Source organism: Solanum stenotomum, unplaced genomic scaffold (assembly GCF_019186545.1).
Source record: "Solanum stenotomum isolate F172 unplaced genomic scaffold, ASM1918654v1 scaffold798, whole genome shotgun sequence".
Taxonomy (NCBI): domain Eukaryota; kingdom Viridiplantae; phylum Streptophyta; class Magnoliopsida; order Solanales; family Solanaceae; genus Solanum; species Solanum stenotomum.
In genome coordinates, this window is record NW_026036956.1 from 72,966 (window position 1) to 86,869 (window position 13,904).

The following is a 13,904-nucleotide window of genomic DNA, read 5'->3' on the forward strand; positions in this document are numbered from 1 at the left end:
ATTTATGGCTATGAAAATGAGTACATTTTAATTATCTAGATAGTCTTCTCGTTTGAAGTTGAGTTATTACATTCTCCTTTTCGCATAAATTTTTGTTGATCTATCTTATTTACCCACAAAAAATATTGTAATTGCATAATTGAACAACTCTCACAATCTTTCTTGTTATAAAAAGAAGAATACAAAACTTACAAAAGTGTAGTTAAAAAGTGGGAGTAAAACCCCTCTATTTATAGACAACATATTATAGTATGAAAATGTGTTTATCGTGCCTTATCAGATAAGTCACAACCTTCAAAAAAATCACAACTTTTCAAAAATGTCATAACTCATCGAAAAAGTCATGATTGTATTAAAAAGTCACAACAATTCAAAAAAGTCACTACCCATCAATGTGAAAAGGTGTCGGCTTTTAATATAGTTAAGAACAATTAAATAAATATATTATAAAATATAGATTATATACTTAATTGTGTGTTTTAAGTTGGGGGTATTATAGTAATTTAACATTCAAGTTAGGGAGTTCATGCTTTTAAGGTAGTATAGATAGATATGATATGATATGATGATGATGATATATATATATATATGAGATGAGATATGATATGATGAACGCTAGTACTATTGTATCTAATTACCTTAGATCTTTTTTTATTACACAGTAAATGCAGGGATAATTCCACAAGAAATCGGAAATCTTGTTAATTTGATGGAGTTAGGCGTGGAGAGAAACCAGACTATCAGCTCTATCCCGATTTCCATATTCAATATCTCATCGTTGCAATTTGACTCATATGTGAATTCAGAATTTGAATATAATATATTCAAGTTCGAAATTCTATTAAAGCTTATTTGATTTAATTTTTGGATTCAAAATTTATATTCCATTTATTATAATACGTAGCACATTACTTTTAGCATTTTTTTTTTATATGAAGCAAAGAATAAGCTCCCCTTATATATTATATATATTCAAGATTCATTTGGGTAATCATAGATTAATTTATTTATAAATGGATATAAGGACATATATGGGAGATGATAAGACAGGCAAACACTATAAATATATACCAAAGGTTTAAGAATATACAACAGAAAGTAGAACAATATATATCTTGCCAAATGATTTATGTTAATCTTTTAACACATTATCTATGGTTCTCTTTTACATTAATTATCTCAAGAAAGTTTATTATAATTGTTAAAGCATTTAATGAAAATGGGTATCAGTTAAAAATGAAGTTCTAAAGAGATGAGTTTTAGATTTAACCCAACTCTAAGAGCTAATTCATGAAAGAGGAAGATTGTTGTTGTGTCGTAATTTTACTGTATTCAGAAAATCACTTTTTGAAATGTTCTAAGTATAAAACAATTTAAGAAAAATACTTAGAAAAGAGTCGCCACTTAATTTTTTAAAGAAATTAAGAAAACTTATAATTTTCAAAGATTTGAACAGAAAAAATCATTTGAAAATACCAAAGAAGGTTCGGGGTTCAATTTACACTTCGAGAAGGGTTTAAGCATTCGAAGTGCCCGCTAACATGCGGTTGACCTGCGACTTGACTAAAATATATTTTGACTATTAATAATGATAAAAAGAATACCTTACGATATTAACTTTGAGAAAATGATTAACTAAATGACAAATCTTATTTTATTTTATTTTTTATTTTTAGAAAGGAACCTTAAAATGAAACATTTGGATTAAAATGCAAGTGAATAAAATTTTACAAAGAAGCTAGATTGACTAGAATTTATTTAATTCATTTTGAAATAATATGAGAATCATTTTAAATTAATTGACTAACCTTTTTGATAAATTGACTAAGTAAGTAAATTTTATTTATTTACACTATTAGATTAACTTTGAGAAAGTAGTCAAACAAAGAGCGATTTTATTTTTTAAAAAAAATGAGACCTTAATTGAAACATTTGAATTAGAGACAAGTAATAAGAATTTTAACGAAACTAAATTAGTTGATTTTTTTATTTGAGTCATTTTTTTTGGTTTATGAAAAAACTATTTTAAACTAATAAAAAGTTTTGACTAAAGAATATAAATGAAAATACAAGAGTTGATAAAATAAGATTTGTTAGAAACAAAACAACACAGAGAAATAGTTCGTCTTTTGGGGAATTCAATTAAGTTAATTAATAATTCTAAAGTTAGAGTTAAATAAAATTAGTTAGACATAATCAAAACAATTAGGAGAGTAAAAGAGATAAGGAAATTGGGCCCCTTTTTGGGCCAACTTGGCTGCAAGTTTTTGGATTTCAACCCAATCCCGTTTTTGGTATACAGCTGATGTATATCAGTGTATATCGGCATGTATATTAGCTCTTTCCGTGTATCTCCTGCTTCCAAACACCTATATTTCACCTTAGCCCTGCATTTTTACGTTTTTGACCTGTATATAAGTGTATACAGCTGCATATAGCGTATATTGAATGTATATTGTCCATCTTAGGACTTTTGGAGGCTTGTATCTGGGTTTCCAGCCCTTTGAGGCTGCTGCAATTTAGCATTGTGTGACTTGGGTTTTAACCCAAATGCTTGCTTCCCTTTTAACGACTTGACGAAGATTGACTCGAAGATGAAGGAAAGGGTGAAGACGGAGTCCATTGGACTCGTTCAAAGGGAGTTCATGCATAAGAGAAGTAAGAAATTAGTGGCGAGAATGAACTAACAAAACAAGATAAAATAAATGTTTTCCTCATATACAATAAAATCAACAGTCACTTCTAAACAAAATAGTGGATACATCACTGTGATAAATGCATCAGTAATGATTTAATCATATTAAAATACTAAGGATAATAACATTAATCTCTTAAGGCTATCTAAACAAAGTCAGTGCCATATGGAGATTTCAAAACAGTAGGAGAACACAGAGGAAGTACATAAATATTTTAGGATCTTTAAGCTAAAAATAAAAATACATCTCAATAAATAACCTTTACCATTCTTAAAGTCTTTTAGGGGGTCAAATGGTGACTAAGAAGTCTAACCCAACACTCTACAATCATGGATCATGGTCTATATATCTCTGTAGAATAGAGCTAATGGTGCAAAGCGAGCTAGTAACGATATATTTTGACAATTTAGGGATCATTAAGGATGGATCACAAAGAAGACATGCATTAGATAATTATTAGACATACTTGAAAGATCCATGGTAATGTTAAAGTCCTAATCACACAGATTTGAATAGCTACTGGATTCTTTAANAAGAAAATAACAATATATGGAATCACTTAAATATATATTTGTACACCTTTACTTTACGCCAAAAAGATTCTGCACTTGCCTGCTCCACAGATATAGGTTGGAATAAAATAAAATCATATATGATTATAATAATAGAGTTTTTTTTTGGAGGGGTTCCCACGTGGTGTTGAGAGTCCGTTTTATAACCCTGACTAAATTTAGACCATTCCAACATAATTTTCTCTATATCTAGTATTGAGATTTTTAATTAAGGGTGAAGCAATCCATGATATAATCATAGAGTTATATGTGTTACATCAGAAGCGTATCCAAGGAGGGGTCACCGGGTTCACGTGAACCCATGCTCCCCTCCCGAGATCATATATAGTAGTGTTATATTTTTGAAAAATATTGAAATATAGATGTGTGAATCCATACTCGGAGTATCATATAATGCGATGATGACTGGGTGCACCTCTCTACGTGAGGTTAGAAATTTGAATTTTATATTCATCTTGTTTTATTTTTCTTTGTAAAATTAGATAACACCTCCTAAATAGTTTTTGGTAACACTTTTGACATTTTAATTAGTTTTGGACCTATAATATTAATTTTAATGATTTTCAGTAATAAGAACCTAAATGTCCAATCAATCAAATTTATATCTTAGATCAACTTTTTTGCAATAATGCACCCATCATTTCAAAATCCTGAATACGTCGCTCTGTTACATTCACTATAAATAAATTATATATATATTCACTATAATTTAATACTATATTCTAAAAGTTAAGATTACTTGTTTTAATTTTTCAAAATATTGTCAATTTCATTAATTATGGATAATTAATCTGCTTCAATTGCCCTAAGCACGAACAGAAAAAAAAATATGAGTAATCTCACTGCTACCCATAAATAAAAATTAATTTGGTTAGCTTCTAGAACAAAATTATACAATTACGTGGAAATTAAAATATTGAACATCAACAATAATACGTGTCCAACATGTCAATTACATAGCAACAATACATATACATTACAACACCCAAATGACCCATTTTTTTCCCAAATATTACAAGATATCTTTGGTTCTCAAAAAAAAAAAAAAAAAAAAAAACACAACAACACAAAAAAACATATATAAAACCCTGCCTATATTTTTTTCAACGTTTCCCACCTGGTATTCGATACCTGTTAAGAAATCTTAAAGCCCCATCTCGAAGCATAGTGGACGAACTCGCTCATTTCATCTTCATTAATATATCCATCACAATTATTATCCGCCAAACGAAGGGCTTTCCCAGCTTTCCAACGACAAAAATGTAACCCCATCTCTTTAAAAGCTAATATCAATTCGTGTTTGCTAAGTTTACCATCTTTATTTTTATCATATTTGTTGAGCATACCTTTCACTTGCTCTTCACTTAATGGATAACTAACTTTTCTATGATTTAGAATGAGCCAAGGCATTTTTAATTTTTTTTTTATGTATATAAGTATTGGTGGATGAATTTTCAACAAGGGTGTTTTCATATATATAAGAGTTAGCTTAGAGACTTTCATGAGGAGTCATTTTCTATTCTTTTGAATATAATTTTATTTGGAAAAATATTGAAGAATTTATTCCTTTCTTCAACTAGTAGTGCGCAAGTAGTTTTTATCCCAGAAAGTTACTTAATTTTATTTTGTAACACAAAAGTGAAAAGTCGTCACTCAATTAATGATGATTAATTATCCCAGATAGTCACTTAACTATTGTTATTTCATCTCAAAAGTCACTCAATCAATTCAAGCAATATTTCTAATAAATTTTTAAATAAAGTTTTTGAAAAATAAATTGCTAAAATTCGAGGGAAACATTTGCTTTAACGCAATAAAGTCACTCAACTATTTTCATTTCATTTACAAACTAGTCAGTCAGTTTTAATGCTTGCTTTATAGGTGAATTAATTGACTACTCGATCGATCCATTTGATTGAAGAATCTTTATCCATTGTAATTATTAAGTGATTATAAAGCACTAAATGATTATAAAGCATTATTATTGTTTGTTCAAGTAAAAAAGTAATCACCCAAACTGTTGTAAATATCTTATAATTATTATCTTTTTGTTTGTTTAATTAGATGCTTTTTGAATTTTGAAGATCTTATTATTACAGTATATTTGAACACTTGTGCTTCACGCTAAACTTAATCAAAAGTGGAAGTTTAGAAAAACAGAAAAGTAAAAGCATTTTATAGCTTTTTTTGGGCCTACGTGGATGATTTTTGCAGCATATAATTAGAAGAGAATTTCATAAATAGTAAAGAGATTAAACTTAATAAACTTCTATAGCTATAGTTTATTAAATTACACTTCATAACTATAGTTTTGTTTGGTATGAATATTTTGTTTGTATAATTTGCTTATCAATATACAAACAAGATAAGTATATACAAATTTTGTATCTATATATTTAAAAAAAAAATCTGTAAATTATGTCTTGGACCTATAAGAAAGGTGTATAACTCCTAAATATTACCTTAAAATATCTGACAAATCCAAGATACAATAAAACTTAAAATGCTGATATACCTAAAGACTAGACTGAACTTTTAATTAAAAAAAATCAATATTAGATGATCATTATGACAATATTAGTGCAATATATTTATGCAAATGTAAGATTTTAAATTTATGGATTCTGAATTTCAAAAAACGATAACAATTGGTTATCTTTATCCATCACACATTTATTTTTCCAGTGACCTTCCATTTCCTATGATTTTCTTTCACAAGACAACCAATTTGGTTATCTTTATCCATCACACATTTCACAGCCTTGCACAAATTCTCTTTTGTAAACAAATCGTTTTCATCTTTCTCCATTTCTACGCCAACCTTACGTTGTTGTTCCATAATACCAATTGACAATCACACAGCGCCAAAGACTCCCACATCGATCCATAACCACAGTGAGTCACAAAACAACCAACTGATTTGTGACTTAAAATCTCCCATTGTGGCACCCAACAATCAAGAATCAATCCCTTTTCTTGAACCCTTTGTTTGAATCCCTCCGGCAACGCTTCTTCGGCTGAATTTGTCCCTTCAGGTGGCTTAACAACTAAAAGAAATGGTAATTCAGTCAGTTCAAAGCCTAAAACAAGTTGTTGAAACTGTTTCTTTTCAAGAATCATTTGGCTCCCAAATGCACAGAACACTACTGATCCTGGCTCGAATTTCTCGAGCCAATTTGATAATTTGTGTTCTTCTAAAGGCTCATTTTTCGGCTCGAAAAGAACAGGCCCTATGTAAAGGACTGACTTTTCAGAATATGTTGCTATGTAGTCACAAAAGGTTCCTTCAATCTCTCTACATGTTCTCATACATATTGTGTCGCATCCTGTCATTCCCTTCTTCACACGTTCGTAAAATGTCACCCCCTTTCCATATTCATGAAATAGAAATGATAACAACTTAACTTCACTTTCGCGCAACACCACAGTAGTAGAAGGGTAATCTGGTGGTGGCTTTACTAGCTCAGCTGCGGTTGATGCCATAAAATTAGTCTTATTTGGTGACTTAACAAATGGTATAGATGCTGCAGCAGGGCTAAAAACAGTGTAAAACAGAGTCTTGATACCCCCAATTTCTCATGCTAAATCAGGAATCCAATAAGCAAAATCAAAGAAAACGAAATGGGGTTTTAGATTTTGAAGAAAAGATTTGATTTCATCATACAATTCATCAAAAGCTGTTGCTAATAGACTCTCCAATGATGTAGGAACATCAGCTGTAGTCTCTGCTCCATATGGAAGGCCATCAACATGAGGTATTGTCAGTTTGTAAAATGTGATGAGATTTGGGTAAAGATTGAGTTTTTGAAGTCTAATTTCAGCTTTTTTGGGTAACAAGAATGAGATTTTGTGACCTCTTTTTGCAAGTTCATTTGACAGATTCATATATGGAATCATGTGTCCAAAAGCAAACCATGGGAACATCACTATTTCAAGCTTTGACTCTATGGACTTTTAACATCTTTTTTTCCCTTCTTTGCCTCTGATGAATTGCTACCTCTGTTTCAGTTTATTCAATTTATCTCAGGAGGTTGACATAAATTTATAACTTCTACCCAAATATAGTATAATTTTAATTTGGCGTACCAAATGACCTCATATAGCTACATTTAGTAGCTATATTCAAAACATATAATTTTAATTCTGCATACCAAACGACCTCATATAACTGCATTCAGAGCTGATTTAATTGATGAGAAGTTGATAGCCATTTAGTCTTATCTGAAAGTTTAATCTCTTAACGGTAGCCAGCCGTGCTGATAGATACGTACAGTCCTCTATTCCACACATCTAATCAGCTTGCGTTTAAAGGACTCATTCAACAAAATAGGTGTGGGCGTTTCATTCTTTTTTTTTATTGATTTTGAAAAGATGTACACCAAACACCAAATCAAACTAATTCAGTTGGATGTTTCTTATACGATTATTTTAGTGCAAATGCATTTAAATGAGAACAAAATTAGCAAAATGTTCGAATTGAATGTAGTAGCAGGCAGCAGCCAAGAGCCAACAATCAATAACTTCTATCAAACCTCTAAGCTCTAGCATAGGCAGTAGCACATAAAGCATATATTTATGAGCCATTTTTCATACGATAAATAAGATATATTTAGCTCAAAAGATAGAATAAAAAATATTTATGAGCCATTTTTCATACGATAGAAGTAATTTGAGTGTTCAGAAGTCTATAAATGTTAACAAAAAAGGGTTCTAAATTTGAAGAAAATGTGTACGACTCCTAAACACCACATAAAACATCTGATAAATGCAAGTAACATCATTAGATACATTTTAAGTTTATGGGTTCTGAATTTCAAAACAGGACAACAATTGGTTAGGGGTAGATTATTCATACATATAAAGTAAATTTCTTAACATGAATACACTAGATTCTGCCAACCCCGTAACATCAACAATCGATCCACTTCTCGTAACTTCATCTAGGTCTTTTCAACTAGAAGTCCATGCAAGTCCTGAATGAAGTTATCAATGTAGTTACTCATGAATCCAGGACTCGAAAGAAGTTCCTTCCATTTCCTATGATTCTCTTTCACTAAACAACCGATTTGGCTATCTTTATCCATCACACATTTCACAGCCTTGCACAAATTCTCCTTTGTAAACAAATCATTTTCATCCTTCTCCACTTCTACACCAACCTTAAGGTGTTGTCCCATAAGCCTAGCAGTAAAAATGTGATCAATAGGCCTTGGCAAAAGTACCAATTGACAATCACACAGCACCAAAGACTCCCACATCGACCCATAACCACAGTGAGTGACGAAACAACCAACTGATTTGTGTCTTAAAATCTCCAATTGTGGCACCCAACAATCAAGAATCAATCCCTTTTCTTGAGCCCTTTGTTTGAATCCCTCTGGCAAGGCTTCTTCTACTGAATTTGTCCCTTGAGGTGGCTTAACAACTAAAAGAAATGGTAACTCAGTCAGTTCAAAGCCTAAAACAAGTTGTTGAAACTGTTTCTTTTCAAGAATCATTTGGCTCCCAAATGCACAGAACACTACTGATCCTGGTTCGAATTTCTCGAGCCAATTTGATAATTCATGTTGCTCCTTTTTGGGCTCAGGAATTACAGGTCCAGCGTAAAGGACTGGCTTTTCAAGTAGTATTGCTAGGTAGTCACAAAAGATTCCTTCAATCTCTCTACATGTTTTCACAGCTATTACATCGCATTGTGTAAATCCCTTGTTCAATCGTTCTTGAAACGTCACCCCCTTGCCATATTCATGATATATAAATGATAACAACTTAGCTTCACTTTCACGCAACACCACAGTAGTAGAAGGGTAACCTGGAGGGAGATACCACATCTTTAGAGAGCAGAATGAAATTGCAAATTTACTATATAATGCATAATAGTGTATTTGAAAATTTATAATCACAAACATTTGTTTATAAAAGTAACACAAGGTGACCTGGTGGTGGCTTTACTAGCTCAGCAGAAGTTGATGTCATAAAAGTAGCCTTATCCGGTGATATAGACATTACAGCAGGGGAAATAAGTAGATAACTCAGAGTCTTGATACCCCCAATTTCTCGTGCCAAATCAGGAATCCAATATGCAAAATCAAAGAAAACGAAATGGGGTTTTAGATTTTGAAGAAAAGATTTGATTTCATCATACAATTCATCAAAAGCTGTTGCTAATAGACTCTCCAATGATCCAGGAACATCAGCTGTAGTCTCTGCTCCATACGGGAGGCCATCAACATGAGGTATTGTGAGTTTATGTAATGTGATGAGATTTGGGTAAAGATTGAGTTTTTGAAGTCTAATCTCAGCATTTTTGGGCAACAAGAATGAGATTTTGTGACCTCTTTTTGCAAGTTCATTTGACAGATTCATGTATGGGATTAAGTGACCAAAAGCAAGCCATGGGAACATCACTATTTCCAACTTTGACTCTATGAATTCTGCCATTTTTTATGAATTGCTACTCTGTTTCGGGACTTGCCTGTATTAAGGGACAAAGTTACTTGTACGGCTGTGCAGATATTGGTGTTCGATTCTATGGTTCAAACTAATTCGGTTCACTATTGAAAAATAATTCAATTGAGTGGGACACCTGCATGGTGAGTGACTTGTTGGAACTAAACTTTATTACTAGAAATTTTGTCCCTTTGTTGATTACTATAGACAACTGTTATTATTTATTACTTAGTAAAATGACTATCAATAAATTAGGAATAATGGAGAACTTGTTGAAACTGCGAGTTGTGCTTCTTCTTCTTCAACTTCAACAACAACAAGCTGCTTGCTTCGGATGCCACGGTGGAGTATCTTCCCGGTTTGCAGGGCCACCTCCCGTTCCATCTAGAGACGGGGTGAGCTCGAATGAATTTATTTAGAACCAAGTTTGAATTTCAATTTTATAAGTTTTAAATTAAAAATAACTATGTCAAACATGGTGGAAATGATTGGCGGAATTCAGATACATCTCAAAACGTCCCGATGCATCGCGTCTCGGTTTTGGATACATCTCTCAACGTCCCTATACATCGCGTCTCGATTTCAGATACATCACTCAACGAGTCAACATCCCGATACATCACGTAAAATGATGTATCCGATCGATATATCCCGTAAAGTGATGTATCTGATAATAGGATAGAAATTTTTTAAAAATATGGTAAAAATAAGTTATGTATTTATGTAATTTTTCCTTCTTTTTTTCCAGGACCAGTCCGTTTTGTGGAACAGGTCTACAATGGGAGTATGCCCTCGTTCGTACAAAATCCACACGCATGGACAAAGGTAAATTATATGTATATTTATACTACATAATTAAAGAAAAGTTACGTATATATATAGTTTGATTATCAATTTTCAGATAGCAAGTGTTAAATTTTTGGAGTCAACCAGTAAACACTGGATTTTCATATGCAACAAATGCAGCTACTCAATACATATTAGGTTATGTACATTTTTATAACGCTGATTCTTAGTGTAGTTGAAGAATTTATGCAAAGTAATATACAATAGTAGATTAAAATCATGATAGAGATACTTAGACCAAAGGATAGTCAGTTGAATATTCTTAATTTGTCAAAATATTGAGATAATTGTCAAAAACTCATCTAAATAATTTATTTATTTTAGTTTCATACCTAAACTATCGAGAATGTGAGTTTCATACCTAAACTATCACTTATTAATTTTAAAAACACAGATCTCAGAAATACATATATGGGATCAAGTGCCCAATAGCAAGCCATGGGAACATCACTATTTTCAGCTTTGACTCTTCTGTAGAATCTGTCATCCTTTTTTTCCTGCTTTGCCTTTGATGAATTGCTTTCAATTTATCCTACTGCATGTTGAGATATTCATAAACTTCAATCAAATATAGCATAATTTTAAAGGAATTTTACACAAATCTCTTACTGTTAACAGCTAATTACATCTTATTTCTATCTTCTTGTTTTTTCAATTTACAAAAATTCCTTAAATTTGGTGGAATCCAAATACATCCCAAAACGTCTTGATACATCGTGTCCCATCTTATACATCTTCAATGTTCCGATACATTGTGTATTTGTTTCGGATATATCACTCAACATCCTGATACATAGCGTAAGTGATGTATGCGACCGATACATCATGTAAAGTGATGTATCTGACCGATAAATTGCATAAAGTGATGTATGCGAGAATAAGAGAGAGTAGAGATTTTCGTAACTTTTACAAATAATAGGAAATCTTAGAGAACATGATAAAATAAATTGTGTATTTAGGTAATTTTTTCTAATTTTAATAGGAGAAGGGTCAAAGATATTCCACAACTTTGCTAGTTTTATCCTCAGTTATACTATGTCACCATTTAAATCCCTCCATTTACAAACTTGTCGCTCATATCTCTAATTTGACGAAAAGCCTCAAATCAGCCCAAATTACCCCTTTTTCTTAAAAACGAGTCATTCCCAAACATGTCCGACCTTTTATCTATCTTAACCCAAATAAATTAAACCCATTGCTAAAGTCTTGGGCAGATCCAGAAGATATCTATAATCTATCTCTCTACTTCTCTTGCTAGCTATCTTATTTCGCTATTAATGGCAGATCGGTAGTTGTTTAGTCTTTTTCGAGAATTTAATCTCTTTATTGTAGCAATAATAACAAATACGTACGAGTCCTCTATTTCACACATCTAACCAGCTTGCATGACCCATTAATTCAGCACAATTACTAATTACTCCTGCGGGACCTGAGGATACCTAAAATATTAAACTAAAGTAGTGTGGTTATATTTTATCCACGTAGAGAAAAATATGTGCAACAAATAAAACAATCTAGTAGTACTCTCTTCATTTTATATTATTTGATTATTTTATTTAAATCTTGTATGAACTTTAAAAAAGTAAAATTTAAATAATATTTTATGTAATATTTTAATTTATGATATAGTTTTTGCATATTAAAAGTTAAATTTGATCAATCTTTAAAGTTATATTTGGATTAAATTAATTCATGAATGTTTCCCAATTAACATATAGTTATTCTAAATTATAGGATAAGTTACAATTTCTTCTTATTTTTAGATGATAAAATATACATTTTGAGATACTTACACAATTTGAATTCCAAAAAAAAAAAAAGTGAAGAAGGAAACCTTACGGACCAAAACAAAAGGTATATATTCCCTCCATTCTTTTTTATATGTTATCTTTTTAGATTGCACTTGCATTAAGAAATTAAGTAATTTTACCCTTCTACTGTTATTTAATGTTTTCTTAAGTCAACTTTTCAATAAATGATAAATATGCTAGATTTCAAAAATTAAAATGCATTTAGATGACTATTTAAATTTTTGAGTTTATACAATTTCTCCCTCTAGTTCAGCAAAATTTAAAAGAGGTATGTTAGAATTGATAAAGATGAGGAGGTGCAACTACTAATCCTCTTTCGGTTATTGTTGCTCTTAATTCTGTCCTTATTTATGTTTATTTGATCTTGATCTTGTTTTAATTTTATAATTATAAAAATTTATATATTTTAAAAAAATATATATACCCACTTCATTCATTTGTAAAAATCCATAAATTTTTATTAAAAGTGAAAAGTTAATTGTGAAATAGTATACAAGTAAATATATCATATATTTTTTAACTTTATGATTTAATTATGTCAGTTGAAAAATTAAAATTAAAGAGTCATCAAAACTAAAAAAAAGAAAAAAAAACTTTTGAAAATTTTAATATTGAAAGGGTAGGACAAGAAAACGTGGACATAAAATAATCATTAATAAATGAGGTCCATTGGTTCCTTATCATCAATAACAAATACTGTAAAATGATTTATCAATAATTTAGGTATAATGGAGAAGTTGTTGTTGAAACTGCGAATTTTGCTTCTTCTTTTTTTTCTTCTTCTTCTTCAACAACAACAAGCTGATTCGTATTCTAAGGTTGAGTATCTTCCTGGTTGGCAGGGCCGCCTTCCGTTCCCTCTAGAGACCGGGTGAGCTCCTTTGCATTTATTTATTTGAAAACGATAGGATATTTGTCCTAAAATTATATTTTCTTGGTAATATTAAACTTGAAGTTTGAATATCAATTTTATAGGTTTTAAATTTTAGAATAATTATGTCTAATATAGTTATTATGGTAAAGATGATTGGTACAGATGACAGTGATAATAGTGATTATGATAGTGAAAGAGGTAAATATTGTAGTGACTAATCTGATAGTGGCAAATGATTGTGTGTTGATTGTAATGATGAAGTTAGTTAATGTTAGTGATTACTCAAAAATGTCTGATGCTAGTTGTGATTGTGGGGGGTGATTAAAAGGTGTTTAATAGTGATGGTGAAGGTAATGGTTGTGGTCAGTGGCGTGGTCAAGATTTTCAATAAGAGAATTTAAAATCTATAAAAATAGATAAACGAAGTAGCTAAAATATTTTAATTATTTTATATGACACTAGTGTAATAATAATTTATAATTAAAAATAGGTATGTTGGAGTTGGCAAAGATGAGGAGGTGCAACTTTTCTACTATTTTTTGGAGTCAGAATCAGAGCCTACTACTGATCCTCTTTTGGTTTGGCTATCTGGTGGACCAGGTTGCTCATCTGTCATTGCCATTGTTGATGAGATAGGTACTTTATTTTATTTTAA

At 30.9% G+C, this 13,904-nt stretch overlaps 2 protein-coding genes and 1 pseudogene across 2 annotated transcripts; 1 reads left to right on the forward strand and 2 right to left on the reverse strand.

Annotated features, from left to right (window-relative positions):
* Nucleotides 1–5,933: 5,933 nt before the first annotated feature.
* LOC125853049 (UDP-glycosyltransferase 79B6-like) lies at nt 5,934–7,479 on the reverse strand (annotated as a pseudogene).
* A 538-nt stretch (nt 7,480–8,017) lies between these two features.
* Nucleotides 8,018–9,730, reverse strand: LOC125853043 (UDP-glycosyltransferase 79B6-like). The gene is made up of 2 exons (XM_049532718.1): nt 9,205–9,730; nt 8,018–9,080 (listed from the first exon to the last, which is right to left on the reverse strand). Exons 1-2 carry the CDS (start codon nt 9,707–9,709, stop codon nt 8,209–8,211), a joined length of 1,377 nt encoding a protein of 458 aa, XP_049388675.1. The 5' UTR covers nt 9,710–9,730; the 3' UTR covers nt 8,018–8,208.
* Nucleotides 9,731–13,072: 3,342 nt separating this feature from the next.
* LOC125853050 (serine carboxypeptidase-like 5) lies at nt 13,073–13,885 on the forward strand (the record flags this gene model as incomplete). The annotated part of the gene is made up of 2 exons (XM_049532725.1): nt 13,073–13,246; nt 13,740–13,885. Coding segments are annotated over exons 1-2 (289 nt in total), but the record flags the coding sequence as incomplete, so codon positions are not given.
* Between the last annotated feature and the right edge of the window lie 19 nt (nt 13,886–13,904).

Bases quoted from the DNA above. Each gene is read 5' to 3' on its own strand.
- LOC125853043 (XM_049532718.1), bottom strand. From the start codon at position 9,709: ATGGCAGAATTCATAGAGTCAAAGTTGGAAATAGTGATGTTCCCATGG. The intron at 9,081-9,204 runs GTCACCTTGTGT...ATCTCCCTCCAG, and splicing joins GCTAGTAAAGCCACCACCAG to GTTACCCTTCTACTACTGTG.